A 27654-nucleotide genomic window follows, 5' to 3' on the forward strand; every position below is an offset into this window, starting at 1 on the left:
GCTTGAGTTTCACCTTTACCTAAGGATCAGAGTTTGCCTGTAACCGCGATGGGAAATTGTAAACAGTACCAGCTAGTTAGTTAGCATCAAGTTGAAAAGAAGTTAATTATTTTAGCATATTTATGATATTACAAATATAAGGTTATTTATTTTGTAGCATTCTTATGTTTAGTGGGGAGATAGACATGCAGTTTTGGCTTACCATGTAGCAAATGTTAACATACGTAATTCAAGTATGAAGTGATATATATATACTGTATTTGGAGGGCTGGAAGATTGAGATGTGCATAGAAAATAAATGATTACTAGTGACATGTAAGCATTTTATCTTTTATTTCGGCTTACACTGTCAACTGTATATATGAATAATCAAAGGGACGATTTGCTAAATTTACACAATGTTTCCTCTCTTATACAAAGCCAGACTAGTTAAGTAATGTGAAGTGAGGTTTAGTTTAGGGTAGGGTAGGTGGAGCATGGTAAGGTGACAACGTGAAATGAAGTGAGAGTAGGTTAGGTGAAGCCAGTTGGACATGTGTTTAGAAAATGTAGCTAAAGGCACAGCCTACCAACTATATATTAACTTAAACTTATGCAACTGATCGCAACATATAGGTAGGAGGAGTCTGGCTTTGTCTCCAATTATCCAACTTTCCACTAAATTTATGCTGAGTGGCTGGACCACTTCATCTAATTTATTCCACAAACCAATCTAGGACAGGAGCAAGTTGGGAGGAGGTTCATCACAAAACTGACTCCCAAGCACAGGAGATTGACTATATTGACTATAAAGAAGAAAAAAGTAAATTAGCATATATGCAATAAACTATATCCTAATGCCCTTCAGACATTTCATCTTTTAGTATGGTTTTTGCTGTGTCCTCATGATAGTCTTTCATCCTGTACTAGAATATCTTTTATCAATTTTATCCATAACTTTCTTAGTTCTGAAGGGAGTGATCATGTTGCCACAGTGTCTTCTTTCTTCCAGTGTGAGTGACCCTACCTCATCAAGTCTTTTCTTATATGATCAGTTTGGTAGACTGGGGGCAGTTTTGTTCACTTTTTTCTAAATTTTTTTTTTTTTTGTTACTTTTGTATAGGGACCACACCACTAATCCATACTCTTATTTGGGACTGTTAAGATTTTTATTTTATGTTATCTACTTGATTATTTCTTTGTCAGCATAACAAAATGTCACTTGTAGGCTCATCACCAACTTAGATATCTCTATCATGATTCTGCATATATATAATGCTATATAGACATTTTATATTTTCACTTGAGCTTATACTACCAACTGTATATATCATTAACAATAACCAAAGACAGACAAATCTCATCATCAAAGATCACCTTGACATCAGAGCCATGCAAACACTTATTGGAGCCTCCACAAACACAGTCCACCCACTACATCACATGGCAGCACACACATGCCAAGAAATATCAAAGCAACACCCATATATCTATATCACACACAAATCCTCTCTTCTCTTCCTCCACAATCACCCAGACACCAGCCTCCAGAGGCATACCCATAATCATGTAGCTCACTGCTCCATCAACAGACTGAAAGACAACACACTACTGCATGCCAGCCATCCATCCATCTGAATCCGGTCTCCCCTGAGAGGACAGAGTCTACCTGGCTAGGCTGCAGGACAGCCACCATCCAGTGCATCTAAATTACCAGAGGCAAATGGATGAATGTATTACTGATATCTGTCTGGAATGTAACACTTCACTCCATGCTATTCAACACATTATGGAAAACTGAAATACTCCATGCTATTCAACACATTATGAAATGTACACAATCACACTCGCCAACAACACAACGTACACACTATAAGGGATTTATGGAAAAATGCTGTTCTAACCATGGTGCTCCTCAGGGAGACAGGGCAGCTCAGCCAGACAATATAGGGAACAGCATCATCATTATCATCATCCCCCTTATAAGGGAGGTAGCCAAGTCAAAGGCACCCACTCCCACCCATTCCACTCCCATCCACCACCTTTGTTTCCTGTTCATCATCCCTTAACCCTGCCCACTGGCTGTGTCAAAAGTAATGTAGCAAGACACAGTACATCCACAGCAGGGCTGCTTCACTTAGGTTCAAGTCCTCAGCCAGACTGCATATCAGTTTCCGAATATGTTTCCATTGAGCCCCTGCTAGTTTTGATTGTGTTTGCAAGGAATTAAAGTGGAAAAAGTTAATATGGTTGGTAAGATGAAAGTAAGAAATATATATATATATATATATATACTGTGTATGTATATATATATATATATTTTTTTTTCTTTGGTGTCAGTATTCATAACAAAAACTCTTGGTCCCTTTCACTCATCTTTTTATTTTGGAGTAGTTTTATTTCCTACTTCATGATGGTCTCTTCTGACTTTCACCCACTTACATTTTTTTTTCTTTTGCAGAATTCCATTCTTCATTCCTGTCTTCCTGTAGCAATTTGAAATTTACATTTTGTATGACCCTGGGGTCATGTGCAAATAAGTTGGCATAACTATTCCATGTATCATGTCATTAATGTATAATAGGAACAGGTGCCAGAACTGAGACTTGTGGGACCCCACAAGTAACTTCTCTCAAATTTGACTTATCATTCATCATAACTGTACTCATAAGTCAATCAATCAGTTTTCATAGCTCTCATGCAGAAAACAGAGTCCTCAGGAAACACTATTGCCACTGGTTTAGCCCAAAGTTATTCAAGGAAGAGATGTTGCTGTCCAGAAAGAGTAAATTTAGAATATTTTGTAAGCTATCCTCAGTGTGTTGGTTGCACATGAGGCAGTTGGTGGTTGTTGCTTTGCTGATTCTTTGTTGATATATCTTAGTGTGGATTGGTGACCTAAACAGACATGCCAATGCAATTCTTACATATTTTAGGAAATTTTTCAACTGGATTTGTTTCTGTGGGAATCTGGTGTAGTATAAAATATGACAGTGTTAAGGAGTGCTTGTTTCATGATTTGAGTGTGTATGTGTTTATTTACCTAGTCACAGTGTACAAGGATGGAACCGTGCTCATGGGATCCCATCTCTGCCTCCAGTCATCAAACTTTACCTTAAATTTATATATGGTGTTGGCTTGGATTATATTTTCATTCAAGTTGTTCTTCTAGGTGGAAAACTATACAGTACTTCCTGACATCTTTCAAACAAACTTACCTTTTCAATTTCTTATTGTTGCCTCTTGTTGACATTTCATCCCATACCAGCAAAATCTTTTTGTCTATTTTTTGTATGGAGTGTTTTGTACTAAGGGTAGGGTTACTGTAAGGGTAGGGTAAGGGTAGATTACTGGGGTTATTTTTACACTGCATTTGTTGGGCTGTTTAGTGATGTAAAGTGTGAAGGGTATGTGGTGTTTAGAGTTCTGGTGTACAATTGTCTTCTTGTCATTTTAATGAGGAAGTTTTTATGGGAAACATTTTGGTTTCTGTATGCAGGTGTACTTGAGATGGTTTTGGATGCACATCAACAAACCCCTACCCTAAAACTGTCATGAAACCATCCTCTCTTTGTTACATTATCAGTGGACTCAAGATTATTAATATACATAAAGAATTAAGAAACATAACCAAATGTACTATAATAAAAAAATTACTGTAAGTTAATGCATAAACTGGACATTATTCTCAGGAATTTCCTAGATAATTCATTGGTTCTGTGTCATGTGATTCAAATTATTACATATTCCTTTTATCAACAGGGCAGGATTGTACTGTATCAAGGACCAGTTGGACCCAAGGAAAGGGATACAGGATTGGGATGTGGTGATAGAACATGGACTGTGACAGTGAGACAGACTTCTAGACATCAAGTAATCAAGGAACTATTTTGTAAAAGTTGAGGTATGAATATTATAATTCAAGCTATGAGAATACTTACTGCTGATTTGGAGTTCCTCATGATCCAGTACCTACCCAACCTCTGCATCATTATTATTATTATAGGTTTATTCAACAATATTAAATACAATTAGACATACATATATACATTTTTTTTTACAAAATTGGTAGTTGAAAAGGGAGAGCGAGAAGCAAAGCTTATGGGGAGTTGCTCTCCCTTAAGGAAAAAATTATTTTTATTTATTTATTTTTGTTACATGGTAGTATGGTACATACACATCTACACACATATATACACACATACATGCATACACATATATACACACACACAATGGCATGCGTCACGACGTCCGCTAACTCCGACCTCACGTAGAAATCGGGGGCACGAGCGAGCATCGCAACTTGTGGGGGTCAGGTGAGAGGTGAGAGGTCAGGTCGATTGTTGACGGGACGATAATTGCTTAATGCGCAGATCTGGGTCACCGTGACCTGCTGGAATAGAAAAAAAAGAGCGGCAGACTTGGGCAGTTTCTCCATGAATACAACCATGAAATGGACCTGAAGTGTTCAATATGCTAATACTTATAGATTAAAGACTTTTTTAAGTATCGTTTGAATGATGATAAACATTTTGTCTTAGGTAAATCCTTTTCCAGTTTATTCCATGTGTTAACACCAATAATAGATAAGCATTGGCTTTTTTTGGTTGTTCTGTATTGAGTTTTAAAGAAGTCGTTTGTTTGCCTAGTCGCATAGCGAGTTTCGTAAGTTGAGTAAAATTTCAATATGTTTTGATTCATGTGTTTATTGTAGATTTGGTGCATAACAATGGCAGTTTTGTACTTTATTAAGTCATTGAATTTGAGTAGATTTAGTTTTTTAAATAAATTATTTGTATGTTCCAAACGACCTACATTGCAGATTATACGCAGTGCCCTTTTTTGAGAGGTAATTATGCGTTGAAGATTAGTTTGATAAGTATTACCCCAAATTTCTGAACAATAGTTTAAGTATGGTAGTAGTAGACTACAATAAATGGTACGTAGGGTATTTTCATTGAGGATATTTCTCATTTTATGCATAATTCCTAAAGTTTTGGATATCTTATTTATCACGTGATTTATATGATGTTTCCAATTAAGTTGATCGTCTAAATACACGCCTAGGAATTTACTGACGGACGCTTTTTCAATAATTTCGTTGTTTATTTTGATCGGCTTAGTACTTTCATTATTTTTGTAGAAAAGCAGGTAGTTAGTTTTTGATACGTTTAAGGATAGCTTATTGGCTGAAAACCAGTTGGATAGTTGACATAATCCTTCATTAATTGTCTTGATCAGTTTGTCGGAATTTGTATCGGAGCATAGAATGGTGGTATCGTCGGCGAACAGTATAAATTTCATAAGGTTGGATACATTTGTAATGTCATTAATGTATAGTAAGAATAGTTTGGGTCCTAGAACTGAACCTTGAGGTACTCCGCATGTAACTGGTAGAATGTGTGATCTTTCTTCCTCAATGGCCACATATTGTTTCCTGTTTTTTAGATAACTTTTTAACCAGTCATTAACTTTACCTCTTAGCCCATAGTATTCGGCCTTTCGAATTAGGATTTCATGATTTACTGTGTCAAATGCCTTTTTAAGATCAATAAATATGCCGGCTGTCTTTTTCTTTTGTTCTATATTGTTAGTTATCTCTTCAATTAATTCCATTACTGCTGTAGACGTTGAAATCCATATTGACTATGGTAAATGACGTCATTTTTTTTTAGAAATGAGTCAAGGCGAATTGTGAATAACTTTTCAAGAATTTTGGAAAACTGTGGTAATAGTGAAATTGGTCTATAGTTATTATAACTTGATTTGTCAGCTGATTTGAATATCGGTATTACTTTTGCTATTTTCATTGCATCTGGAAATATCCCTTGTTCAAATGATTTATTGCATATTGTCAGAAAATGATCTTTGATGATAGGCATAATTTGTTTTATGAGGTTCATATTGATTCCTGTGCAATCGAGTGATTTCTTGTTCTGCATTGATTTTACTGTGTTCATAAGTTCGTTTTCCGTGACGGGTTTTAAAAACATAGTGTTATTTATTCGGTGTTTCAAAAATGTCTCGTAAGTTTGATGTGTTGTCTTTATTTGTTTCGCGAGGTTAGGTCCTACATGGGAGAAAAATTCATTAAATTCGTTTGCCACTTCTTTTTTAGTTTTTCCTTTTTTAATAATGTCTATGAATTCATTGGTGTTATTAATTTTGTGCCTAGTTAAGTTGTTTATTACTTCCCATGTCTTTTTTATATTACCTTTATAACCTTCAAGCAGTGTGTCATAGTATTTTTTTTCACAGTTGCGTAAAATTGTTGTAAGTTTGTTTTTGTACACTTTGTATTTGTTTTCGTCTGTCAAGGACTTGCTTTGAATTGATTTCTTGTAAAGTTGGTTTTTCTTTCAACACGCGTTCTTAAGACCGTTTGTAAACCATGGTTTTGAGTTTACGTTACGTGGTTTTATTTCTACTTCTCTCTCTGGGCAGCATTTGTTTACATTACTCATGATAATGCTTACAAATTCGTTATATGATAGATTGGCATTTTCTGACTCGTAAACCTGACCCCAATTTTCTTCTTTTAAGCATTGATTTAATTTTGCAATATCTTTTTCGTCAACTTTACGTTTAAGTACAATTCTGGGTTTTGTTATGCAGTGCATTTCTTTTGGACTGATAGTGAATACCGGTAGATGGTCACTTATATCACTTATTAAGATACCACTATGAATCTTGGAGTTTACAATATTGGTGAAAATGTTATCTATCAATGTTTCACTTGTATTTGTTATTCGGGTTGGTTTATTTATCAAAGGATATATACCTAAAGAGAAAATCATATCTGTAAAGTGTCTTGTTTGTTCATGAGTCTCATACTTAAGTAAATCTATGTTGAAGTCACCACAGAGATATAGATTTTTATTTCTAAATGGAGTTATGATTTCTTCAAGCATATTTGTGAACTCATTGATGTTTGTGCCTGGCTTTCTGTAAATACTTGTTATGACGGTATTCTTTTTAGTTTTACTGAAAATCTCAACAGCTACGCAATCAAATAGGTTTTCATACGAATTAGTGGATTGATTTATTAGTTTGCATGAAATTGATTTTTTTATGAAGATAGAGACTCCGCCGCCTTTTTGGATCTGTCTATTAGCACTGTAAGGAGTATAGTCTTGTAAGAAGTTTACTAGACATCCTGGGTCAATCCATGTTTCGCTTATCACTATAACGTCAAAGCTTTTATTGAGTAACTTGAGATAACAGTCAATTTTCTGATAATTGGCGTTTAGGCTCCTTGCATTGATGTGAATTAGTGTAAAACCATCAATATCACGAAATACCGTGTCAAATTGTGTATCACTATAGTAATCGCTGTCTTTTGTTAATTTTGAGTAAAAATTTAATTCGGGGTCAATTTGGGTATTATTGTGATTAAATATCGAAAATTCCTTTTCTGATATTTTGTCTATTTCTTTATACTTCTTAATGGCGGTATATACATCTGGGTTTTTTGATGCGAGATTTGGCGCGGAAAACAAAATATTAATTTCTGTGTTTGAGATGGCATGATAGGGAAATGTTTTTGAGCAGTCTAGGCAGAACCAGTTATTGAAAATATTGGGGTTATTTTTGGCAGTATTTACGGGTATATTTGCACACATGAGATGATATAAATGTTTGCATAATGTACATTTGAGGTGATTGGTAGGGACAAGGGTATGGCATGAAGAACAGTTTTTTGATATGTTTGTTTTAGTTTTTGTGTTAGTTGTAGTGTTCATGGTTATGTTTGTGTTAGAAGATTAAGGAATGTGAACTATTGAAATTCAACTAATTGTTCAAGATTACTTACTTGATGTACTTTTTCATCCTTGCACTTGATATACACCTTGCAGTCTCTTGTCCATGTCGAGATGATCTTCCCTTGTTTCCTCATGTCGCGTGCTGTTTTGGCAATCTCTCCGGTTCGTTTTGTCAGGTGTTCATTCACGTAGACGCCCGTCCCCTTCAATTTCTTGGCGTTTTTCAGCACGTTCACCTTCGACTTTCTTGAAACGAATCTCACGATCACATTTTGGGTACCGTCCTGTTTTCTTTTTCCCAGTGTATGGCAAGCTGATATCTCTGTGTCTCTGATCTGTATTCCCTTGTTACTTAGAGAATGGATCACTTGATTTTCTACAATGTTCTGACCACTGTTATCTGCACTATAATCGGAGTCACCTTTCACAGCTTCCGAATACGTTTTCACAATCTTTAAACCACTGATGATATCTTCTCTCCTCGTGTACTGCTCTAGGTCTTCCACTCTAGCTTGGAGATTAACTACAGTCGATTTGAGATATTGTATCTCCTGCCTTTGTTGTTTAACTATCTCTTTCAACTCGCTTAGGAACTGTTGGTCTTCTTTCCTTGCTTGCATCAGGAACTGTCTGTCCTCTTCTCTTGCTTTCACAAGACTCTCCACCATATCTTCAAGTTTCTTGGAGCTGTTGCTGTTTCTGGTATGTGCCATGTTGAATTACTTTCTCGTCGGGAGCGCTGAGCGGAGGGTGTGAACGGCATGAGAGTCAGAGAGGAAGTGAACAGCAGTTTGTATTATGCATGCTCCTTGTTTAATATTCAGTAATTGTTGTGAGTGTTGATGATACATGATTAAAAATACAAAAATTTATCAGATGATACATGTTTAAAAATTTGAAAATAGATCACATGCATAAATTTTGATGAGTAGAAAATAATGCATGTTTCTTGTAATGCACTAAAGATAGTTATTTGTTACAGATAGAGCAGTTTAGATCCAGAGATAGAAAGGCACCTAAGAAATATCCAGTGTTATTTATGACACAAGAATTCCTGCATGGTAACCCTGGGTACAGTCAACCCCATGTTCTGGGTTCTCATACCTTATATTTGTTATGGGAAGTCCTTCAGAATTTTTTTGCAAAACGTTTGTTGAAAATTCCCAGAATGTAGCAGGCTTCAAGGAATAGATATGTTAACCTTTGTAATTTTGTTTATTGGCTGCATAATCTCCCTCAGTCCCCCTCCTAGGCACTTCTTGGCCAATAGGAAGACATTTGTTTTTATCTCCCCAAATCTAGCACCCACCCTTATACACTTGTCCTTATATGATTGTCTGTTGCCATGAAAGTCATTAAATTGTGACTGTTAACTTCATGCCTCACACATTTCATTGTGTGTTTATATGATTATATTCACCTAATTTGCATGATTTACTATGGTCTTGGATTATATGATGGATTTGTAATGAAATCAAGATTGACACTGATTACTCTTCTCAATGAGAACTCATAAATCAAATTACCCAATTTATGGGTAATGCTGTGACCTAATACACACACACACGCATATAAAATCAAAGAAATTATTAAAAAAATATTGGTCACACTGATAAGGCCTAGACTAGAATATGCAGTGACATTGTGGTCACCCAGTACCAAAAAGAATATAAAGAAAATAGAAAGAATCCAGATAGCAGTAACAAAAATGGCACCTGCACTTGCAAACTTGTCATATGAGGAGAGATTGGCTAAACTGGAGTTACCAACTCTGGAGCAAAGAATAGAGAGGGGTGACCTACTGACCATCTACAGAATCATGGAAGGCACAGAAATACTCGATAGGACTTGTTAAACTGGGACAGGAGAAGCACTAGAGGACATGGAAAGAAAATAAAAAAACATAGCTACAGAAGAGATCTGAAGAAAAACAGTTTTCCACATAGAGTGGTGGGCACTTGGAACAAACTGGACAATAAAATAGTGTGCGCAAAAATATTCATGAGTTTAAGAGCAAACTAGACACTGCGAGATACAAAGGCGGGACACCACAAGTGTAGCTCCCCTCTCTCAAAATACAACTAGGTAAATACACACACACACACACACTTCGTGGTGCTGTGATTAGAGTTCTTGCCTGCCATGACGGCAGTCCGGTTTCAACTCCCGCCCAGGGCTGAAATAATTTCAGTATCCCTGTGCTGCAGGGTGTTACTCCAACTCTCATGGGCGGGGAGTTGGGGGTGTTTGTGCATGTAAGGTCACAGTATCACCCATAGATCGGTCATACAAGCTCTGAGCTTTCATCCTGGAGGTTAATAACTGTCTATCATGAGTCCAACATGTGATTCAAGACTATGGTGGTGAATCACACACATATGCAAGCACCATACATGAATTTAAGAACAAACTAGATGTTGTGAGATACAAAGACAGGTCATTACAAGCATAGCTCCCCTTCCTGTATAATACAACTAGGTAGGTAAACACACACACACACACACAAAGTATTACCCATAATCGGTCATACGAGCTCTGAGCTCTCATCTGGGAGGTAAATAACTGTCGATCACAAGTCCAACATGTGATCCAAGACCATGGGGAATCACACACACACACAAATTAGATATGGTGAGATACAGAGACAGGATACCATGAGCATAGCTCCCCTTCTTGTAAGATACACCTAGATAAAGACACACACACACACACACCAACAGAGTGGGGTACTGGCTTGCATTGTTGTGATGCTTTTCAGCCAAAATAGTGACCAAACTCACAACCACTTAGTTAGTAGGCAAAGTTGGTACCACAACACCAGCAAACTGGTATGTGCATAGACTGATGTAAAGGGATATTACATGTTGATTCTGCCCATACTGATTGTCACTATGTAGCAAAAGAGATCCGCAAGTAGCGATGGTAGTGCTACCATGAAAAAGCAGCAGAATTCATTAACTATGAAGCAGAAAATGGAGGCATTCGATATGCTACAGTGTGGAAAAAGCTATGCAGCTGTAAGTCGCCATCTGAATGTGAATGAAAGCACCGTGCGATATATAAAGAGAATTGAGAAGGCTATACGTGATGCCTTTCAAACAACTGCACCTTCTTTGGCAAAGCATGTGCACAGAGTGAAGGACAAAACATTGCTGAAGATGGAGCAAGTCTTATATATCTAGATAGAAGAAGAGTCTCAGACTGGTGCACTTTTGGACTCAAATATCATCCGAGAGAAAGTAAAGTCTCTCTTTGAATATTACAGGAATGAGTCTAGAGGTGAGGACACTAGTTTGGTGCCAGTAAGGGATGGTTTAATCACTTTTGAAAAAGGTTTTCACTGGAGAATGTGAAGTTGGCAGGAGAGATTGGGTATGCAGACCATAAAACTGCTGAGAGATATCCTCCCCAGATGAAGGTTTTCATTGAGAAGAAGGGCTGTGTACCTGAACAAGTCTTCAACGTAGATGAAACACCCCTCTTTTGGAAGAAGATGCCATCAAAGACCTTTGTCATGAATGAGGAGAAGAAAGCATCTTGCTTTAAGGCGCATAAGGACCATCTGACTCTTCTCTTTTGTGCCAATGCAGCTGGACACATGATGAAGCCTGGCTTAATCTACAAGTCCCGCTGCCCTTGCGTCTTCAAGAACAAGGATCTTCATTCTTTACTTGTTTTCTGGATGTACAATGCGGCTTGGATGACGAAGGTGCTTTTTAAGCAGTGGTTCATTGGGAGTTTCCTCCCTAAGGTGAGGGTCTACATTGATTCCAAGAAGCTCCCATTGAAAGTCCTCCTTTTAATGGGGAATACCCAGGCCATCCTGAAGTGCGGGAGTTAAGGACAGATGTTATGGATGTTGAGGTTGGGTTCATTCCATCCAACATAATTTCAGTGATTCAGCCTCTGGACCAAGGAATCATTTGGAACTTCAAGGCCCAATACACACGCTGGTGCATGGTGCACATATTCAGGGCCATTGACGATGAGGATGCCAATCTTACTGTCATGCAGTGTTGGAAGAAGTTCAACATTGCAGACTGTCTCGCCCTCATTCAGCAAGCTTGTTTGAATGTGAATTCTACTACCATTAATGCCTGCTGGAAGAACTTGTGGCCTGAGGTACTCCCCCAGGTAGGCGTAGCTCCTCCTTGGGGATCGGTGCCATCTGCGTAGAGCTGATGGCCAGGGGTGGTTGCTGCTGATTGGCCCCCAACTCTTGGGGTTGGGGGGTGGTCCCACAACGTAGACGTTGCAGCTCATGCACGCAAACAACACAACATACACTCTATAAAGGATTTGTGGGAAAACCCAGTTTCGGCTGTGGCCTTCCTTGGGGAGACGGGACTGCTCGGACAGACAGTCTAGGGAACGACAACAACAACAACAACTTGTGGCCTGAGGTTGTGCATCATTATGAAGCCTTTGAATTCATAGAGGCCCCTTACCAAGATGCAATTAGGAAGACCATTGCTGCTGCAATGAGGTGGGAGAAGAAGGTTTTATTGACATACAGGAAGAAGAAATCAAGGAATTAATTGCAGAGCATGAGCAGGAACTCTCAACTGAAGACTTCAATGAACTTGTCAAGTCTGCCAGTGAAGAGGAAGCCAAGGATGAATATGATGATGATGGACCACAACCAATTTCAATGGAGGAGCTTTTTATCATGAAAGCAAAGATCAAGGACCTGCAAAACTATGTGTTTAAAAAGGACTCAAACATGACTCGAGCTCTGTAGTCTATTCAAATCCTAGATGAGGCCTTTGCACCCTACATGCAGGAGTTGGATGAAATAAAGTACCAGGAGTCACACATAACAATGTTTTTGCCAAAAAAAGCCGTGTCTCTCATCCCAGTGCCTTCCCCTTCATCACATATACCCACAATACCTGATAGCCTATCCACATACTCATCTCCCATGTTTCTCCCTCCCAGCCCCATTGATCCAGTCATCTGCATCTCTTACAGTCCTCTCCCAGAACTCACCCCTTTGCCAGAACCATAGACCACAGCAGGCCCATGCAGAGGGGGGGTGCCTGAGCACTTGCCCCTTTGCCCTGTGCCCTTCACAAAAATATATAAAAAAGAATGAAAAATTATTTCTCACAGGCTTTTTCCATTTTCTTACCATTCAGAAATTATAATGTGGAAAATGGTGTTGCACCCTACCAGATAGTTGCCAAATACGAATAATACAAAAGAGTGAAGTGCCCAATTTCCTGCCCAAAGCACCTGCCCCTTGCAATGTCTGTGCACATTACTGGACCACGGACATATATGCAGAAGCCTACCTACCAGTGGATGATTTTGTTGATGTACTAACTGATCCTCTTGCATCTGTACATGGGTTTGTGGGTATGGAAGTGGAGGTATTAGTATATATCATATTAAGTGTGTTATGGAAAGCATACCTGTGATATACAGGGGTCAGCTATATTCATGTTCTTGTTAATTATGGAACTGATGATTGGTGAGCCCATTTTCTCATTGAACAAGTTTGTGCTAATGAGAGAAATTGGTGTGTATCTAGCCAACAAACTGCTTGCAAGAGCTGGGAGACTATATTTGTTATATGGAAATTGTGTTTTTAGTTGTGGAAATATGTCATATCTATATTATATTGAAACAAAATATATTTACTTAAGTCCCTTAACTGTGGACCCTTAACCATATTCATTACTTATTCAGGTGAGAAGAAATACAGGAAGAGACCAGCGTGAGGAACAGGATGAGAGGAGGGACATAGGAGGGGGGTAAGAATGGCCTATAGAAACGGAAACTGGAAGAATCAGGAAACTGCATTTTTGAATCATAATTTGCTAATAGGGGTGAATGGAGAGGGGTTGTGTATAGATGATGCTATGATGCATGAGGGGGAGTTGGTGGGGGGTGGGGGTGGGGAGGTATGTGTGAGAAGAAAATTGACACAGCCCAAAGGGATTTCTCCCCGTCTTCTCCTTTTCTGCATGAAGGGACGGAGAGGGGGGGGGATGGGCTGTGTCTTGCGACACTGCTTCTGACCCAGGGCAGTGGACAGGATGCAGGGATGACCCGTCATCCAGGAGGTGCCAAGATAAGAGGGAGGGAGGAGGGTGGAGGGGAGTGGAATATAAAGGAAATGAAATGGGTGGGAGTGGTTTCTATGCCTTTTTCTTTGTGGCTACCCCCCATGTAGGGGGAAAAAGCCTTTGATATATGTATGTATATGTATGTATGCTAATTAGAATTATGCAGACATACTTACTGAACAATGATGTGGAAGGGGAAATTAAGAAAATATAAAAACTACCATGCACAAGTGCCAAACATCAAACATCCATCTAAAATACCTTGGTCTAAATGCAATAAAGAACTTGACCAATGTTTTCAATCACTTCTAGTTGTACAACAAAATTCCAACTACTGTATCTAGAAAAAAGCCTATACAATACCCATATATATCTATATACCAAGGGCTTTTTCCCCCTTATAAGGGAGGTAGCCAAAGCTATACAAATGTATGTGTGTGTATATGTATATATATATACACATATATATATATATATATATATATATATATATATATATATATATATATATATATATATATATATATACACACACACACACACACACACACACACTTCAGCGAATGGACGGCTTGGATGACGTTCTGAAGAAAACTGAAGTCTGTGGATCCCAACGCAAAGAGAAGTGCCTAGTGTTTTTGCAGGGTGGGGGGAAATTGCTCGTGGAGTAGTGGGAAAGTAGGGAAAGAGGAAAAGGGGAGGGATTACTGAGGGAAATGGAAGGAAATGAGGAGGGAGTAGACTTGGCCCAGCCAGACAAGCGAAAGGTAAACAAAAGACTGAGTGAGGATGAAATGTCTAATAAAAATGTAAAGATTAGAAGTATAGAGAGGTGTAATACAGAAGAAAGTGACGAGAATATGTTCCAGGGATTTAAAGAGGGTGGGGGGGAAACAACCCCCCCCCCCCCGACTGATAAGACTAGAGGAGAGAGTTGATAAGGTGATCGAGGACTTGGAACGTAAGTTAGGTAATGTAGACTCCATTTTCCAGAGAATTGAAAGGTTGGAACAACTAGAGAAGGCTAACAGAAACTTAACTGAAGAAATAGAGTACCTAAAAAGACAGTTAGGAAATGTAAAGGAGGAGAATGAGAAATTGAAGAAGAATAGTAATGAAAACAGAGAGAAAATAGCTACAGAAGCTAAAAATTGGAGAACAACCCAAGAAGGGAATAAGGTCTCATTCACTGACATAGTCAAACAGCAATTGAAAGAACATAATGAAGACTCAGTTATTAAAGTGATGAGACAGAAGGAGAATATAGTAAGAGAATTAGCTGACAAAAAGAAATGTATAATTATATTAGGAATGGAAGAGAAACATAACCCAGATAGAACCGCAAGAATCAAGGAGGAAAATGAAAGAGTAAGCAGTTTATTAAAATTAGTCCAGGAAGATGAACCAGAAATTATAAAGGAAATTGAGGAAAAATTCAGACTCGGAAAATATAGTACAGATAAGACCAGACCAATTAAGATTAAATTCAGGTCACAAACAACGGCAGAGAAAATTCTATCCAAGACAGGGAAACTAGCAACAAATGATCAATATAAAAAGGTATGGATAAAAAGAGAAATGAATAAGGAGGAAAGAGAGGCAGAAAAGCAGAAAAGACTTGAAGCTAAGGCAAAAAACGAGGAAAGAACGGAGTCAGAGAAAGAGAGATTCTATTGGAGAGTAGTGAACATGAAAATAAAGCAGTTCGACATACTAAAGAAAAACATAAGGGAAACAGAGAACACAATGGAAGTGGCAGAAAACTAAGAGTGTCTTACACAAATATAGATGGATTGATAACAGGATTGAATGAACTGAATGATTATTTGAAAGAAAAAGAACCGGACATAATGGGAATTGTAGAAACAAAATTAAAAGGCCCACTACCACCCAACAGTGTAGGACATGATACATACAATTATTGGATTAGAAACAGAGAGAAAAAACAAGGGGGTGGAGTTATGTTCCTGACTAAGAAGGATATAAACGTGAAAGGTGTCATATATGGAAAGAATACAGTAGAGATGATTATGATAGAAGTGGAAGACCGAGATAAGAAGAGCAGAAAATTTGTGATCAATTATGTGCCTCCGAAAACAGCCTCATGGGAGGAGAGTGAACATAAAAGTATGTTAGAGGACACAAAGATAGCATTAACTAAAATAATGGAAGACGGAGGAAGAATAGTTATGATGGGCGACTTTAATTGCAAAGAAATCTGCTGGGAAGAAATGACAGTAAAGAGTGGTGATGACTCATGGGGAAATGCTCTACTTGAGATGATTACTGACCATTCAATGACACAATGGATACAAGAGAACACTAGGTATAGAAATGAAGAAGAACCATCGAGGCTAGACTTAATAATTACATCTGAACCTAGAATAGTGGACAAGATTGAATATATAACACCAATAGGTAAAAGTGACCACATATTGATTGAACTGGAACTTAATGAAGAAAAATATATGAAAAGAAATGAACAATATAGAAAAGGAAGAATGATGTATGAAAAAACAAACTTTGATAAAATAAGAGAATTCTTCCAACAAGAAAACTGGGAAGAAATATACAAAGAAGAAACATCAGTGGAAGAGAAATGGAATATTTTGACAAACATTTACAAAAAAGGAGTGGAAAAGTATGTCCCAAGACAAAAACAAGAAAAAGAATATGTAAAATGCTGGTACAACAAAAGTTGTAGGGAGTTAAAAGACAAAAGAGAAAGCCTGGACCAGATGGAAAAAAGACAGAAGACCTGAAAAATGGAAAATATATACTGGTTATAGAAATGAATATGTACAAAAGTGCAGAGAGGAAAAAAGAAAATATGAAAAAGATGTTATAGAAAAGTGTAAAGATCAACCAAAACTATTCTACAGATTTGTAAACAATAAACTGAAAAACAAACAAGACTTGGAGAAATTAAGACAAGGAGGAGTTGAATACACTGAGGAAATGGAAATAGCAGAAATTATGAACAAACATTTTAAATCAGTGTTTACAAGGGAAAATATACAACCTGAAGAGATTGAGTGGAAGGAAAAAGTCCCCCCTATGGAAGAAATAGAAGTAACAAAGAATGAAATATTGACACACTTGGGTAATTTTGATGTCAGAAAATCGCATGGGCCAGATGAAATAGCAAACTGGATTCTGAAAGAATGCAGGAATGAACTGGCAGACAAAATACATAGCATAATAAGCAGTTCCTTAAAAGAAGGAAAAGTTCCAGAAGATTGGAAAAAAGCAAATATAGTACCTATATATAAAGGAGGAAATAAAGAAGAACCTACCAACTATAGACCAGTCTCTCTAACAAGTACAATAGCAAAAATATGTGAAAGAATTATCAAAAGTAGATGGGTAAAATACTTGGAAAAAAACAACGTACTAAATCCAAGGCAATTTGGATTCAGACAAGGACGATCATGCGTCACCAATTTAATATGTTTCTATTCAAGGCTAATAGATATAATACAAGAAAGAGATGGATGGGCTGATTGTGCATTTCTAGACCTAAAAAAAGCTTTTGACAAAGTACCACATAAAAAGTTGCTTAAGAAATTAGAATATGAAGGAGGAATACAAGGTAAATTGCTAAATTGGATGGAAGACTTTTTGCAAGAAAGAAAAATGAGAGTAGTGATAAGAGATCAGCACTCAAAATGGAATGAAGTAATAAGCGGTGTCCCGCAGGGAACAGTTCTGGCCCCAATAATGTTTGCTATATATATTAATGATATGGATGAAGGAATTGAAAGCTATATGAGCTTCTTTGCAGATGATGCAAAATTACTGAAAAGAGTGAAAACTGAAGAAGATTGTGAATCACTACAGAGAGATCTAAATAAAGTACAAGAATGGAGTAGGAAGTGGGAGATGGAGTTCAATACAAAAAAGTGTAGTATAATGGAATTTGGAAAAAGCAAAAACAGAATAACAGGATCATATAATTTGGGAGAAGAAGGAATAAAAAAAAGTAGAAAATGAGAAGGACCTGGGAGTCATTGTTATGAATAATATGTCACCTGAGAAACATATAAATAAGATTTTTGGAGAAACTTATAATTTAATAAGAACAATCAAAGTGGCATTTACATACCTGGATGAAGAAATGGTGAGGAAAATCCTAATCACCCTGATAAGACCAAGATTGGAATATGCAGCAACGATATGGTCACCAAGTACAAAAAAATGTATAAAAAAACTTGAAAGAATACAAAGAGCAATTACAAAATTGGCACCAACACACTCAAAACTATCATATGAAGAGAGACTACAAAAACTTAAACTACAGACACTAGAGCAAAGAAGAGAGAGAGGAGATTTGATAGCTATTTACAGAATCATGAAAGGCATAGAAATTACTGATAGAGAGAATCTGATAAAATGGGATGACAGAAATACAAGAGGACACGGAAAGAAAATAAAAAAAGACAGCTATAGAAGAGATTTGAAAAAGAACAGCTTTCCTCACAGAGCAATAGACAGTTGGAACAAGTTAGATGAGAAAGTGGTGTGTGCAAAAACAATACATGAATTTAAAAATAGTTTAGATAAAATGAGATATGAAGACGGGACTCCACGAGCATAGCTCCCCTTCCCGTAAAATACAACTAGGTAAATACAACTAGGTAAATACATATATATATATATATATATATATATATATATATATATATAGACATATATGGTAGACAGGAAGGCACTGTGGGAGGTATTGCAGATATATGGGGTAGGAGGAAAGCTTTTAAGAGAAGTTGAGTTTTTACAAGAGTAGTAGAGCTTGTGTTAGGATTAGAAATGGAGAGAGTGAGAGGTTTGAGGTAAAGGTGGGACTTTGTCAGGGATGTGTTATGTTGTCTTGGCTGCTCAATTTACACATGGGATGAGGTGGTGCAAAATGTAAATGCAAGGGTAGTGAGTAGGCGATTGGAGATGGTTAAAGAAAATGGAGAAAAGCCAGTTGTTTGACGGCACTGCGCTTGTAGCAGGATCAGAGGAGGGGTTGAGGAAGTTAAAGAGTTTGGGAAGGTGTGCAAAAGAGGGAAGATAAATGTGGGTAAAAGCAAGGTGATGAGATGTACAAGGGGAGAAGTGGCAGGAGATTAGAGGTGAGTATTAAGGGAGAGAGACTGGAAGAAGTGGATAGTTTTAGATACTTGGGTACAAATGTGGTGGGAAAGGGAGGAGTGAAGGTGGAGGTAGAGTGTAAATTGAGAGAAGTGAGTAAATGCCTTGGGGGATTAAAAAGTGTAATAAGAAATAGACATTTGGTAATGGATGCTAAGAGGAGATTGTATGAAGGAGTGATTGTTCTGACAGCACTGTATGAGGCAGAAACATGGAACATAAGAAAGTGAGGAGTTTGAATGTGTTTAAGATGAGGTGCCTGAGAAGTATGATAGGGGTTACTAGGCTGGATAGAGTGAGAAATGAGGAGGTGAGGAGGAGAACAGGGGTGGAAAGGGAGTTGGGAGATAGGGTTGATGAAAAAGTAATGGATGGTTTGGACACATGGAAAGAATGAGTGAAAAAGATTAGTAAAAGAGATGTAGAAGGAGTGAACATGTGGGGATGACCTCGGATGAGATGGATGGATGGGGTAAAAGGGCATTGGGAAAGAGGGGAATGTCTGTTGAGGAAGAATGGGAGAGGACAGAAGATAGGGGTGAATGGAGAATGGTTGTGTATAGATGATTAAGTGATGTATAAGGGGGAGTGGGTGGGGGGATGAGGGAGTATGTGTGAAAAATAAATTGACGTAGCCCAAAGGGATTCCTCCCCATCTCCTTTTATGTATGAGGGGACATAGGGAGGGGATCACCAATTTAATGAAGTGGCCTTGCTGTGGATATGCTGTCTTGCGACACTGCTTTTGACCCAAGGCAAAATTTGTATGTTACGGTAATATATTCAGGGTATCTTTGACCATTTTTATTACAATTATTTTGTCAGCCTTGTGGGCCACTTTTCCAGACTAGAATTGCTGCCCCAGAGCATATGCACCCCCTCCCCCCCATGTGAGGGTCCTGGCCACGACTACTCTTAAAGTATGATGAAGAATTTTCTGTATCGCTAAAGGAATCATATCTTCACTGTCAATTGAGATGGCTTGGGTTGGTTTTCATCATGACATCACCAATAGATGGCGCTGTATATTGTGTTTTAGAATGCAAATTAGCAGAAAAATATTTTTGATGTATATACATAATGCATTCAATATATATTTTTTTCAGGTAGGGTATGACTGTGTGAGTCGCCTACGATGGAAGTTGGAGGTCTCATGTATTGAGTTGAAATATTTCCCCCTAGTCTTGCTCCAACAGGGACATTGAATAATTTTTTTTTTTCAATTATTTCGGAAGACAGTAAACATAATAGGCAGTAGAGAATGGTGGAGATGGGAAGGGGGGGGGGGCATCACTGAAAACTTTGCCCAGGGGAGGCACTTTGGCATGTAAGGGCTCTGGTCATACATATATACATATACCAAATGCTTTTCCCCCCTTACATGGGAGGTAGCCACAAAACAAAGGCATAAAAACCATTCCTTCCCTTTCCATCCCTAATACACCCCACCCCTCCACCCTCCCTCTTATCTTGGTACCTTCTGGATGACGGGTCATACCTGCATCTTGTCGTGGCTCCCTAAATATATCTGACAACAGGCAAGATGTTTGGATAGACGGTATAGTTGGGTATTATTTAGAACCAAAATATCTCCCTGAATTTTTGGTATTGGTGCATCATTGGTGCTTACCTGTGTCCATGTTAATTTCACAATGATGTCTAGGCACTCAAAAAAGTAAGGGCTATATTTTTGCAGTGTGTCCCTAGACAATCCTGCATCACATTCCCACTACACCTCTTAAGGCCTCGTCACACTACGCATCAAAGAATGGAGAATTGACCCTGGTGGTCCCTGCAACACACTCAAATTAAAGCACGCAGGGCACTCGCGCCACTGTCCTCCCAGAAGGGGTGGATTGGCGATGTGAGGACATTATTTAACAAATAGAACTGTACAAGGATAACTTGTGCCTGTGGCAAGTGAAACACCACCTGTACAAAGACAGAAATGCTGGGGATGAATTGAGTGGCGTGCGTCATTCGCCCACGGCAATAAGTCACCTTTTGAACACAGGACGAGTAAAAGCCTCGTGCCTTTCACCCCTGCTCCAGGCAACCCTGACTCAAAAGACGCGTAGTGTGACGTGGCCATAAGCTCAGTAAACAATGATGTCTACAACATTATACAGATATGTTTTCATCTCAGCCCTAGTGTGCCAGTTAATATGGTTTCATGTCACAAACACCCCCCTATTGGAAGGATAGGACAGTGCCCCTCACAGAGGACTTTGTAGCATGGAATTTAATGAACTATGCCCTTGATGGTTGATCAACAATGGTAATGGCAAACACGTTATTAATTCACAGTGTTTATTTCGCTGCATCAATGTCACTAGCTCACACACACACACCTCTCAGGTCTCGCCTCTCAAGCTTCTCAATGCCTTCTCATGTATGTTGATGCGTGTCATCCTTTGACTGATGGCGTGCCTGAGAGTTGCTTTCACTCAATTTGTTTATAAATATTTCCTTGCACACAGAAAATAACATACACTTAAACTAATACATTAATATAATTTAATACATACATACATACATATACCAAGGCTTTTTCCCCCTTATAAGGGAGGTAGCCAAAAAGGAAAAGGCATAAAATCATTCCCATCCATTCCATCCCTGAATATAATTTAATGATAATAATAATTTATTTTCCATTCATTCAACTTTTGCATTTACAAAAATAAAAATTATAATTATGTAAACAGAAATGGCAATTATGCTTTCTTCTGGAAACTTTCATAACTCGTTACACGTACAAACGCACACAGAAATGGTATCTATGCAGTGCTAGTTAATTGTGTTAACTCGAAATTAGCAAAAATGAATGAAAACGACTCGAAAGCCAGTTGCGAATCAGAGCCATCTGGCGGCAATCCACTGAACCGCGATGTAAACAATCAACAAAACACGTGTTATGACAATGATTTCTTAGGGTTTGGTAAGTACGAAAGAAAGAACTTAAGTAGATTATTAGAGATAGAGAGAGAGATGAGCAAAAATAGGACTCGGTGGGAAAATGAAATCATGGACTTAAGAAAAGAGGTCATTGGTTTAATTGATTGTTTATCTAAGACTAACCATGAAATTTCTGACCTGAAAAAAGCTAACTTGGATCTTACAAACGAAATTAAAGAAATGAAAAGAGACATAAATGAACTGAAGAATGATAATGAAAAGAAGAAAACTAATGATAATAACAATAGCGAAAATCTAAAGCAGGAAGTGAACAACAAATTACAAGAATTGACACAAAAGATCGAAGAAAACTTAGGTGGGGACAGTATCCAGGTAATTAAGAAGTGGAAAGAAAATATTGAAAATAAAGAAATTGCTTTCAAAGAAATAGTCAAACAGCAAATGCAAGATAATGCAAAAGACACAATCATTCAAGTGATTAACGAAAAAGCAAATTGGGTCAGGGACACAGTAGATAGGAAGAAATGTATTGTGGTTTATGGGCTTAAAGAAAAACAAGGATTGGCGAGGTACATGAGAGAAAAAGAAGAAAAAGAGACAGCAGTAGAAATCCTTAATGAAATTCAGGGGGGAGATAGTGATTCAGGCACAGACTTAGAAGAGACTTACAGAATTGGTCGCTATACTAAGGATAGGAATCGACCTCTAAAGATAAAACTAAGGTCACAAGTGGTAGTAGAAGACATATTTGAAAAAGTAGGTAACTTGGCAAAGAGTGAAAAATACAATAAGATATGGATAAAAAGAGAAATGAGTACTGAGGAATTAGAAAAAGAAAGGGCGCTAAGAGAAGAAGCAAAGGAAAAAAACTTGAAAAGATCGGAGACAGAATGCAAAGAATTCCAGTGGAGAGTAATAGACTTGAGATTAAGGCAATGGCGCTTCAAAACGAACAAAACAAGGGAAGAAGAAACCAGGGAGAAGGAAGAAAATTAAAAGTGGCCTATACCAACATTGACGGACTAATTTCGGGACTGAACGAACTCAATGATTATCTGTTAGAAGCAAAACCAGACATAATGGGAATTGTAGAGACTAAACTAAGAGGTGAAATACCATCCACTGTTATCGGACAAGGTTTATACAACTACTTGATAAAAAACAGGGACAAGAAACAGGGAGGGGGAATCATGTTCTTGGCCAAGAAAGACCTAAAGGTGACAAAAATTGCAGAGGGCAAAGGTAATGCTGAATTGATCATGATAAAAGTCGAAGGCAAGAATATGAAAAGTAGAAAGTTTGTGGTGACTTATGTGCCTCCAAAAACAAGCGCTTGGAAAGAAATCGAACATACAAAAATGCTAGATGACACAAGAAAATCACTCAATGAGATACTAATGGGTAAGGGTAATCTGGTAGTTATGGGGGACTTCAATTGCAAAGAAATTTGTTGGGACAGCATGACAGTGCAAGGAGGAGATGACTCGTGGGGCAATGTACTGCTAGATATGACCATGGAGTACACAATGACCCAATGGGTCCGCGAAAACACAAGGTACAGAAATAATGAAGAGCCATCGAAACTAGATCTAATATTTACAACAGAGCCTGAAATAGTGCATAAAGTCCAGTATGAGACACCAATTGGAAAGAGTGACCATGTACTCATCGAAACTATACTAAAGGAAGAAATAGACATAGAGAGGAACGAAAAGCATAGGAAAGGAAGACTGAGGTACAACAAAACAGACTTTACAAAACTAAAGACATTCTTCCGGAATGCAAACTGGGAAATATTTTACAGGGAAGAAACAGCAGTGGAAGAGAAATGGAATATATTGATGGAAAACTACAATGAAGGGGTAAACAGGCATGTACCAAGACAAAAGCGAGAGAGAGAGTACATTAAATGTTGGTTCAACAAAAGATGCAGTGAGGCAAAAGACAGAAGGGACAAAGCTTGGAAAAAGTGGAGAAAAGACAAAAAACAAAGCAAATGGCAAATTTATGTTAACTATAGAAATGAGTATGTTAATGTGAGAAGAGAGGAGAAAAGGAACCATGAGAAGGATATTATAGACAAATGCAAAGAGCAACCCAAACTATTCTATCGGTATGTGAATGGTAAACTTAAAAACAAACAGGAATTGGTGAAACTATGCCAAGGAAACATAGAATACACAGAAGATTTAGAGATGGCCGAAGTCATGAACAATCACTTTAAATCTGTTTTCACCAGAGAGAAAATACCGAATTGTGACATAGACAAAAACAAGAAATCTCCCCTCATGAATGAGTTTACAGCATCACTAAAGGAAATATCAGAACATTTATCAAGGCTGGATGTCAGAAAATCACATGGCCCGGACGGTATTGCAAATTGGATTCTAAAAGAGTGCAAAGAAGAACTAACAGACAAAATACACATCTTAATAAACAGCTCACTCAAAGAAGGAAAGATACCCGAGGACTGGAAAAACGCTAACATTGTACCAATACACAAAGGAGGAAACAAAGAAGAACCCACCAACTATAGGCCAGTATCACTAACAAGCACCATTGCCAAAATTTGTGAGAAAATAATCAAGAATAGATGGGTAAAACATCTGGAAGACAATGACATATTAAACCCAAGACAATTCGGATTCAGACAAGGAAGATCATGCTCCACAAACTTAATATGCTTTTACTCAAGACTAATAGACATAGTGCAAGAAAGAAATGGATGGGCTGATTGTGCATTCCTAGACTTGCAAAAAGCCTTTGACAAAGTACCACACAGAAAACTACTAAAAAAACTGGAACACATAGGAGGAATACAGGGAAACCTACTAAAATGGATAGAGGACTTTCTGACTGGTAGAAAGATGAGAGTAGTGCTCAGAGAAAAATATTCAGACTGGAAAGAGGTGATCAGTGGAGTACCGCAAGGATCTGTGCTGGCACCAATAATGTTTGCTATCTATATGAATGACATGGATGAGGACGTGAACTGCTACATGAGCTTCTTTGCCGATGACGCCAAACTGCTAAGGAAAATAGAAACTGATGAGGACTGTGAAGCACTGCAAGCAGACCTAAATAGGGTATGGAACTGGAGTTAGAAATGGGAAGTGGACTTTAATACTAAGAAGTGTAGCATAATGGAGTTTGGAAAAAGCAAAAACAGAATATCAGGAAAATATACAATTGGAACCAAAGAAGTAAAGAAAGTAGGATCCGAAAAAGATTTGGGAGTAATTATCACGAACGACTTGTCCTATGATATACAGATTAACAAAATTGTCGGGGAGACTTACAACTTGCTAAGATCAATAAAAGTGGCGTTTACATACTTGGACGAAGACATGACGAAAAAAATATTGGTTACATTGATAAGGCCTAGATTAGAGTATGCAGCGACATTGTGGTCCCCCAGTACCAAAAAGAATATAAAGAAAATAGAAAGAATCCAAAGAGCAGCTACAAAAATGGCACCTGCACTTGCAAACCTATCATACGAAGAGAGATTGGCTAAACTGGAGTTACCGACACTGGAGCAAAGAAGAGAGAGAGGTGACCTATTGACCATCTACAGAATCATGAAAGGCACAGAGGTACTCGATAGTGAGAACTTACTTAACTGGGACAAAAGAAACACAAGAGGACATGGAAAGAAAATAAAAAAACATAGCTATAGAAGAGAACTGAAGAAAAACAGTTTTCCTCATAGAGTTTTGGACACTTGGAACAAACTGGACAATGGAATAGTATGCGCAAAAACCATTCATGAGTTTAAAAACAAACTAGACACTGCAAGATACAAAGGCGGGACAACACGAGCATAGCTCCCCTTCCCGCAAAATACAACTAGGTAAATACAACTAGGTAAATACACATCCAATTATGCATCACTTTTATTTCCTACATGTATACACAAGGCTTACAGAATTAATAATGACTAACACATACTACAAATGCTTGGCCTGCTATTTGTTGCTGACCCCAGCGATGTACAGTGGACTTTGACATCAAGATACATTTGGAATTTCAATTCAAAAATATAAATGGAATTTGCTATTAAAGATACATAAGGTATGGTGAACTAGAATTAACATGCATACATAAGGAACTGTATATATATAAACATATTATAATATTAAAAGTTTGGAAAGTACAGAAGTGGAGAACATTTTGGCAGCTATATAGGTAGAAGGTTCAAGAAGAATGACTGCTGCAAAGCTTATATGGGTGGGAGACAGGACATTGAATGGTGAAGGATGTCTGTGGGAGTCGGTGGGTCATTGTCACAGTCTACACCTTGGGAGAATAGTTTAACCCCTTCCATACGGTGCCGCACACGTAGGCGTCATGGACTTAGATCTCGGTGGCAGCAGCCAATGCCAGCCGTACGATGTGTCGTAATAATACTCGCATCATAAAATATAGTCACCGCTTATATCGATCGTTCTCTCTTCACCCGTGAATTTTGATAACCATAGAAAATGCGATTACAAAAGAATTAGAAAGAATGTCATTATGGAGGGGCGACTACAATAAATATAATCAAGACGCCGATATGGCAGCCTCGCGAATACACTCGCTCCCCATGACGCCTACGTGTGCGGCACCGTATGGAAGGGGTTAAGGGTGTCCAGGTGCATGATGGATTCTGTGTCTGAATGGAAATATTTTAATTTTACTTTGTAGGTTTGATTCTCATTTGTTATTAGTTGTGTGTCAATTTATTATTATTTACTATTTACCTGTTTGTTGTTTGACTATGCCTATGTGTTTGTGTTGTATTTGATACATTATTATAGTTGTTTTTATTTATTTATTTCTATTAGTTTTTTTTTTTTTTTCATCTGACCTAGATATGGACCAAAAGGTCTCCTGTCGGCATGCTCTGCCTTTGTAATCCTTTGTAGTTTCGAAGGTGAGGACACGGAAGGGACCAAAGAATTTTGGTGAAAGCTTGGAAGATGGAGAATGGTTCTGGGCATAGATGATGTCACCTATTGCAATGTTAGATTCTCTTTTTATTGTGAAAATGGGCCATCTCGTCTTTGGTGAGAGAAAGAGACTGAGTAATTCTCTTGAAGAGAGAGCTGAAATTTGAAAGTGAAACCTTTACAAAATCATCAAGGTTGTAAATTGGGCCTATATCTGAAGCAGAAGGTCATATGGGAGTCACTTGTCGGAAGCAAAGATGACAAAGTGAGGTGACTCTGATATGGATCTATTGATAACACTGTTGAGGCAAGACTGAATCATAGGAACATGGTGATCCCAGGAGAGATGAAGGTCGGAAGCGAGGTGTCGGAGAACATTGAGAATCTTTCTGTTTTGGCGTTCGACAAGGCCATTTGAACTGGGGTGGTATGCAACGATATTACATTTTGTTATCTGAAAGGATTTGCAAATTTTGGAAAGAATCTCATTGTTGAATTCTGTGCCATTGTCAGAGAGAAGAATTTTGGGAGTAGTGAAGGGGCAAATAACTTTGTCAATGAAGGTCCTTGCAATTGTCGTAGCAGTCTTGTCGGGAATAGGTTCAAGGATACAGAATCTGGAAAAATGGTCCATACACACAAACAGGTACTGATTTCCACTAGAAGTGAGTAGTAACTTGAGAAGGTCAATCACAACCATATCAAAGGGCTTGCTAGGGATTGGATATTTCAAAATGGGAACTTTGCTGTGAATATGACCTTAGGCTAGCACAAGAATGACAGGCGTCGATGTAGGCATGGATATCTTTTCTCATAGTAAGCAAGCAGTACTGAAGTCTGGCCTGTGTTAAGCA

The 27654-nt window shown here is 38.0% G+C and overlaps 2 protein-coding genes across 7 annotated transcripts; one reads left to right on the forward strand and one right to left on the reverse strand.

Annotated features, from left to right (window-relative positions):
• On the forward strand, window positions 1–26534 carry LOC143025605 (uncharacterized). 5 transcript variants are annotated; one of them, XM_076185563.1, is made up of 6 exons: window positions 1–58; window positions 3743–3884; window positions 8726–8814; window positions 12882–13101; window positions 13435–13499; window positions 20057–26534. In XM_076185563.1, exon 6 carries the CDS (start codon window positions 22757–22759, stop codon window positions 24968–24970), a length of 2214 nt encoding a protein of 737 aa, XP_076041678.1. In that variant the 5' UTR covers window positions 1–58; window positions 3743–3884; window positions 8726–8814; window positions 12882–13101; window positions 13435–13499; window positions 20057–22756; the 3' UTR covers window positions 24971–26534. The 5 variants fall into 5 exon arrangements, with proteins under 5 accessions (XP_076041678.1, XP_076041660.1, XP_076041685.1 ...); XM_076185545.1 differs by having other exon boundaries at window positions 27–141; XM_076185554.1 differs by lacking the exon at window positions 1–58 and adding an exon at window positions 149–315.
• On the reverse strand, window positions 3989–8696 carry LOC143025680 (uncharacterized). 2 transcript variants are annotated; one of them, XM_076185682.1, is made up of 2 exons: window positions 7794–8696; window positions 3989–4373 (listed from the first exon to the last, which is right to left on the reverse strand). In XM_076185682.1, exons 1-2 carry the CDS (start codon window positions 8454–8456, stop codon window positions 4293–4295), a joined length of 744 nt encoding a protein of 247 aa, XP_076041797.1. In that variant the 5' UTR covers window positions 8457–8696; the 3' UTR covers window positions 3989–4292. The 2 variants fall into 2 exon arrangements, with proteins under 2 accessions (XP_076041797.1, XP_076041802.1); XM_076185687.1 differs by having other exon boundaries at window positions 3989–4370; window positions 7794–8695.
• Window positions 26535–27654: the final 1120 nt, after the last annotated feature.

This window comes from Oratosquilla oratoria, chromosome 1, assembly GCF_046742065.1.
Source record: "Oratosquilla oratoria isolate Oo_2021 chromosome 1, ASM4674206v1, whole genome shotgun sequence".
Classification (NCBI taxonomy): Eukaryota; Metazoa; Arthropoda; class Malacostraca; order Stomatopoda; family Squillidae; genus Oratosquilla; species Oratosquilla oratoria.